Raw genomic sequence first — 8215 nt, forward strand, 5'->3', positions numbered from 1 at the left:
ACACAGTAACACACGCAGTAACACACACAGTAACACACACAGTAACACACACACAGTAACACACACAGTAACACACACATAGTAACACACACACAGTAACACACACACAGTAACACACACAGTAACACACACAGTAACACACACATAGTAACACACACAGTAACACACACACAGTAACACACACAGTAACACACACAGTAACACACACATAGTAACACACATAGTAACACACACATAGTAACACACACAGTAACACACACAGTAACACACACAGTAACACACACATAGTAACACACACATAGTAACACACACAGTAACACACACACACACACAGTAACACACACACACACACAGTAACACACACAGTAACACACTCAGTAACACACACACAGTAACACGCACATAGTAACACACACAGTAACACACACACAGTAACACACACAGTAACACACACACAGTAACACACACACAGTAACACACACAGTAACACACACATAGTAACACACACACAGTAACACACACACAGTAACACACACACAGTAACACACACAGTAACACACACAGTAACACACACATAGTAACACACACAGTAACACACACACAGTAACACACACAGTAACACACACATAGTAACACACATAGTAACACACACATAGTAACACACACAGTAACACACACAGTAACACACACAGTAACACACACATAGTAACACACACATAGTAACACACACAGTAACACACACACACACACACACAGTAACACACACAGTAACACACTCAGTAACACACACATAGTAACACACACACAGTAACACACACACAGTAACACACACACAGTAACACACACAGTAACACACACACAGTAACACACACACAGTAACACACACATTAACACACACACAGTAACACACACAGTAACACACACACAGTAACACACACATAGTAACACACACAGTAACACACACACAGTAACACACACAGTAACACACACACAGTAACACACACACAGTAACACACACACAGTAACACACACAGTAACACACACAGTAACACACACACAGTAACACACACATTAACACACACACAGTAACACACACACAGTAACACACACACAGTAACACACACATTAACACACACACAGTAACACACACAGTAACACACACACAGTAACACACACATTAACACACACACAGTAACACACACACAGTCAGTGTGTATTGTTGGTGTTTAATATTGTTGTACCCTGTGTGTGTCTCTCTCTCTCTGCCTGTCTCTCTCTCTCTCTCTGCCTGTCTCTCTCTCTGTCTCTCTGCCTGTCTCTGTCTCTCTCTGCCTGTCTCTCTCTCTCTCTCTCTGCCTGTCTCTCTCTCTCTCTGCCTGTCTCTCTCTCTGTCTCTCTGCCTGTCTCTCTCTCTCTCTCTCTCTCTGCCTGTCTCTCTCTCTCTCTCTCTGCCTGTCTCTCTCTCTGTCTCTCTGCCTGTCTCTCTCTCTCTCTCTCTCTGCCTTTCTCTCTCTCTGTCTCTCTGCCTGTCTCTCTCTCTCTCTCTCTGCCTGTCTCTCTCTCTGTCTCTCTGCCTGTCTCTCTCTCTCTCTCTCTCTGCCTGTCTCTCTCTCTCTCTCTCTCTGCCTGTCTCTCTCTCTCTGTCTCTCTCTCTGCCTGTCTCTCTCTCTGCCTGTCTCTCTCTCTGCCTGTCTCTCTCAGGTGGATAACTCCTCTGTGATAGAGATCGACTTCATCCGCTCTGACATCTTTGAGGAGGTGTTGAACTACATGTACACAGCAAAGATCTCCGTCAAGAAGAGAGACGTCAACCTCATGATGTCATCAGGACAGATCCTGGGGATCCGCTTCCTGGACAAGCTCTGCTCCCAGGTAACACACACACACACACAGGTAACACACACACACAGGGAACACACTCAGGGGACACACACACTCAGGTAACACACACACTCAGGGAACACACTCAGGGGACACACACACTCAGGTAACACACACACTCAGGTAACACACACACACTCAGGTAACACACTCAGGGGACACACACACTCAGGTAACACACACACACACACACAGGTAACACACACAGGGAACACACACACTCAGGTAACACACACACACACAGGGAACACACACACTCAGGTAACACACACACTCAGGTAACACACACACACACAGGGAACACACACACTCAGGTAACACACACACACACACTCAGGTAACACACACACACAGGTAACACACACACTCAGGTAACACACACACTCAAGGTAATACACACACACTCAGGTAACACACACACTCAAGGTAACACACACACTCAAGGTAACACACACACACACAGGGAACACACTCAGGGAACACACACACACAGGTAACACACACACACACACACACAGGGAACACACTCAGGTAACACACACACACACAGGGAACACACTCAGGTAACACACACACTCAGGTAACACACACACTCAGGGGACACACACACACTCAGGGGACACACACACACTCAGGGGACACACACACACTCAGGGGACACACACACTCAGGTAACACACACACACACAGGGAACACACACACTCAGGTAACACACACACACAGGGAACACACACACACAGGTAACACACTCAGGTAACACACACACTCAGGTAACACACACACTCAGGTAACACACACACACACACAGGTAACACACACACACAGGGAACACACATACACACACAGGTAACACACTCAGGTAACACACACACACAGGGAACACACTCAGGTAACACACACACTCAGGTAACACACACACTCAGGTAACACACACACTCAGGTAACACACACACACAGGGAACACACTCCGGTAACACACACACACTCGGGGAACACACTCCGGTAACACACACACACTCGGGGAACACACTCAGGTCACGATGCGTTCATGTGTCCTCAGAAACGAGACGTGTCATCAGAGGACAAGGAGAAGTTTCCCTATGACATCGTAAAGATGGCGCTGCCACCTGAGGCTCAGCTCGCTGCAGACGCCGAGGTACCACCTGACCACTGCTAACCAATCATGTCCACCTCACGCTACGCCAGAACATCACTGTGACTGTGTGTGTGTGCACACGCAGGTGCTTGGGGAGCACGATGACACGCCAACGACAGATGACCTTGTCGAAGCGTCGGCCAATCAGGAGCTGGATAAGTCTCCCGGTGCGGCACTGCGTGTCCAGGAAGCCATCCTGAAGGAACTGACCAATGAGGACGTGCACAAGGTACACACACCGAGTCTCTCACACACACACACACACACATACCTACACTCCGATAACCGCAGGTGTGTGACCCGTCCAGGTGACCTGCTACGATCAGGATGTGGTGACGGAGATGGAGGCGGAGCCTAAGGAGCTGGGGGCAGAGCATCACGCCACCCAGACGCTGGCATTCGCTGACAGCATGGGGGAGGTGAAGGATGAACAGCCGCCCGGCTGGTCTGCCGCCGCCACCGCAGACATGAAGTTTGAGTACCTGCTGTACGGAACCCGAGAGCAGCTCGCCTGCCAGGTGTGTGGGAAGACCTTCCTGGACGAGAGCAGGCTCAGGTAACCTGGACTACACACCTGGACTACACACCTGAGCTAGCTACACACCTGACCTACACACCTGGACTACACACCTGGACTACACACCTGAGCTACACACCTGGGCTACACACCTGGGCTACACACCTGAGCTACACACCTGAGCTACACACCTGAGCTACACACCTGGACTACACACCTGAGCTACACACCTGAGCTACACACCTGAGCTACACACCTGAGCTACACACCTGAGCTACACACCTGACCTACACACCTGACCTACACACCTGGACTACACACCTGAGCTACACACCTGAGCTACACACCTGAGCTACACACCTGACCTGCACACCTGGACTACACACCTGACCTACACACCTGAGCTACACACCTGAGCTACACACCTGGACTACACACCTGAGCTACACACCTGACCTACACACCTGACCTACACACTTGGACTACACACCTGGACTACACACCTGAGCTACACACCTGAGCTACACACCTGACCTACACACCTGGACTACACACCTGAGCTACACACCTGGACTACACACCTGGACTACACACCTGGACTACACACCTGGACTACACACCTGACCTACACACCTGACCTACACACCTGAGCTACACACCTGGACTACACACCTGACCTACACACCTGACCTACACACCTGACCTACACACTTGGACTACACACCTGAGCTACACACCTGAGCTACACACCTGGACTACACACCTGAGCTACACACCTGACCTACACACCTGACCTACACACCTGGACTACACACCTGAGCTACACACCTGACCTACACACCTGACCTACACACTTGGACTACACACCTGACCTACACACCTGACCTACACACCTGACCTACACACCTGAGCTACACACCTGACCTACACACCTGAGCTACACACCTGGACTACACACCTGGACTACACACCTGGACTACACACCTGACCTACACACTTGGACTACACACCTGAGCTACACACCTGACCTACACACCTGAGCTACACACCTGAGCTACACACCTGGACTACACACCTGGACTACACACCTGGACTACACACCTGACCTACACACTTGGACTACACACCTGAGCTACACACCTGACCTACACACCTGACCTACACACCTGAGCTACACACCTGAGCTACACACCTGGACTACACACCTGACCTACACACTTGGACTACACACCTGGACTACACACCTGACCTACACACCTGACCTACACACCTGGACTACACACCTGACCTACACACCTGACCTACACACCTGAGCTACACACCTGAGCTACACACCTGACCTACACACTTGGACTACACACCTGAGCTACACACCTGGACTACACACCTGGACTACACACCTGACCTACACACCTGAGCTACACACCTGAGCTACACACCTGGACTACACACCTGACCTACACACCTGAGCTACACACCTGGACTACACACCTGAGCTACACACCTGACCTACACACCTGACCTACACACCTGACCTACACACTTGGACTACACACCTGGACTACACACCTGAGCTACACACCTGACCTACACACCTGACCTACACACCTGACCTACACACTTGGACTACACACCTGAGCTACACACCTGAGCTACACACCTGACCTACACACCTGAGCTACACACCTGAGCTACACACCTGAGCTACACACCTGGACTACACACCTGAGCTACACACCTGACCTACACACCTGACCTACACACTTGGACTACACACCTGACCTACACACCTGACCTACACACCTGACCTACACACCTGAGCTACACACCTGACCTACACACCTGAGCTACACACCTGGACTACACACCTGGACTACACACCTGGACTACACACCTGACCTACACACTTGGACTACACACCTGAGCTACACACCTGACCTACACACCTGAGCTACACACCTGAGCTACACACCTGGACTACACACCTGGACTACACACCTGGACTACACACCTGACCTACACACTTGGACTACACACCTGAGCTACACACCTGACCTACACACCTGACCTACACACCTGAGCTACACACCTGAGCTACACACCTGGACTACACACCTGACCTACACACTTGGACTACACACCTGGACTACACACCTGACCTACACACCTGACCTACACACCTGGACTACACACCTGACCTACACACCTGACCTACACACCTGAGCTACACACCTGAGCTACACACCTGACCTACACACCTGACCTACACACTTGGACTACACACCTGAGCTACACACCTGGACTACACACCTGGACTACACACCTGACCTACACACCTGAGCTACACACCTGAGCTACACACCTGGACTACACACCTGACCTACACACCTGAGCTACACACCTGGACTACACACCTGAGCTACACACCTGACCTACACACCTGACCTACACACCTGACCTACACACTTGGACTACACACCTGGACTACACACCTGAGCTACACACCTGACCTACACACCTGACCTACACACCTGACCTACACACTTGGACTACACACCTGAGCTACACACCTGAGCTACACACCTGACCTACACACCTGAGCTACACACCTGAGCTACACACCTGAGCTACACACCTGGACTACACACCTGGACTACACACCTGACCTACACACCTGACCTACACACCTGGGCTACACACCTGACCTACACACCTGGGCTACACACCTGAGCTACACACCTGGGCTACACACCTGAGCTACACACCTGACCTACACACCTGGGCTACACACCTGAGCTACACACCTGAGCTACACACCTGGACTACACACCTGAGCTACACACCTGAGCTACACACCTGAGCTACACACCTGAGCTACACACCTGACCTACACACTTGGACTACACACCTGACCTACACACCTGGGCTACACACCTGAGCTACACACCTGACCTACACACCTGGACTACACACCTGACCTACACACCTGAGCTACACACCTGACCTACACACCTGGGCTACACACCTGAGCTACACACCTGACCTACACACCTGGACTACACACCTGACCTACACACCTGACCTACACACCTGAGCTACACACCTGAGCTACACACCTGACCTACACACCTGACCTACACACCTGGACTACACACCTGACCTACACACCTGGACTACACACCTGACCTACACACCTGGACTACACACCTGACCTACACACCTGGACTACACACCTGACCTACACACCTGACCTACACACCTGTCGTGTCTCCAGGAAACACGAGAAGCTTCACTCAGCTGAGCGTCCGTTCGCCTGTGAGATCTGCAGCAAAGCGTTCACCACCCACGCTCACCTGAAAGGTAAGGCAGCCCCAAACACTCGTCAGCTGTGATGTCAGCCGTCAGGAGCGCGTCGTGTCACTGTAGACGTTACTGAGTGTGTGGCCCCGCCCTCACCTGTGTGTCCAGAACACCTGAAGATCCACACGGGCTTCAAACCATACAGGTGTGACGTTTGTGGGAAATCGTTCATTCGAGCTCCAGACCTGAAAAAACACGAGCGGGTTCACAGCAACGAGAGACCGTTCGCCTGCCAGATGTGTGACAAGGTACCGTCTGTCTGTCTGCCTGCCTGTCTGCCTGTCTGTCTGCCTGTCTGCCTGTCTGTCAGCCACCTGTCTGACAGTGCTCACTTGTCTGTCTGCAGGCGTTTAAACATAAGTCTCACCTGAAGGATCATGAGAGGAGACACCGAGGAGAGAAACCGTTCGTCTGTCCGTCCTGCACCAAGGCCTTCGCCAAGGTACTACTGCTGTAGTACTGCTGTAGTACTGGTGTAGTACTGGTGTACTACTGCTGTAGTACTGCTGTAGTACTAGTGTACTACTGCTGTAGTACTGCTGTAGTACTACAGTAGTGCTGCTGTAGTACTACTACTACCACTGTATTACTACTGCTGCAGTACTACTGTTACACTATTACATCATCACTATCTCAGTACCACTTGCACTACAGTACTACTAAAGTACTAGTACTGCAGATGGTAGTACCAGTACTGCAGGTGTGTATTACTTTCCATGCTGAGTTCAAGTTCTGTCTGTACTTTTAGGCGTCGGATCTGAAGCGTCACGAGAACAACATGCACAGTGAGAGGAAGCAGCTGAACCCTCTGCAGAGCGACACAGAGACGCTGCAGGCTGCTGCCATGGCGGCCGAGGAGCAACATCTGGACGCCATCAGCTGCTCCTGACGTCCGGACACCATCAGTATTTCCACTTTATCTTTATAGAGTTTTTATTTCCAGCAGACTCTTAATGGGGTTTTGTGTTTGTAGAAGTTGTCTTTTCCTTCTCTGAATCAGTGCTGAACTGACTTTAACATGAACTGATGACCTCAGCGATCATGTGACAAACGCGTTAAACATGGACGCCCGTCTGTGTGACCTCTCTCTCCTCTGGCTTCGTGTATAATTTGTAATTATGTCACTTTGTAAATGTACAGATGTGTTTTTTCATTCTGAACCAAACTGTACAGAAGACGATTGATTGATTGATCCCCTGAAGCTACTGGCTTGTGTTGTAAATAAAAGTGTTGCTCTGTTCAGTTTCATGAGCAGAGCTGCTGTGTTTCAAACACGTCTACTGTATGTCACTTTATTGAT

General features: G+C 50.6%; 1 protein-coding gene across 3 annotated transcripts in view; it reads left to right on the plus strand.

Moving 5' to 3' along the window:
* Nucleotides 1-8187, plus strand: part of zbtb14 (zinc finger and BTB domain containing 14) — a 13784-nt gene extending 5597 nt beyond the window's left edge. For all 3 annotated transcript variants that reach the window (XM_070853394.1, XM_070853396.1, XM_070853395.1), the window contains exons 3-10: nt 1702-1872; nt 2943-3038; nt 3124-3267; nt 3347-3594; nt 6830-6915; nt 7024-7163; nt 7262-7357; nt 7664-8187. In XM_070853394.1, coding sequence (XP_070709495.1) covers nt 1702-1872; nt 2943-3038; nt 3124-3267; nt 3347-3594; nt 6830-6915; nt 7024-7163; nt 7262-7357; nt 7664-7804 — 1122 coding nt within the window. In that variant the 3' untranslated portion in view covers nt 7805-8187. The remainder of the gene's footprint in view (nt 1-1701; nt 1873-2942; nt 3039-3123; nt 3268-3346; nt 3595-6829; nt 6916-7023; nt 7164-7261; nt 7358-7663) is intronic.
* The last annotated feature ends 28 nt before the right edge of the window (nt 8188-8215 follow it).

Source organism: Pempheris klunzingeri, chromosome 21 (genome assembly GCF_042242105.1).
Source record: "Pempheris klunzingeri isolate RE-2024b chromosome 21, fPemKlu1.hap1, whole genome shotgun sequence".
Lineage (NCBI taxonomy): Eukaryota > Metazoa > Chordata > Actinopteri > Acropomatiformes > Pempheridae > Pempheris > Pempheris klunzingeri.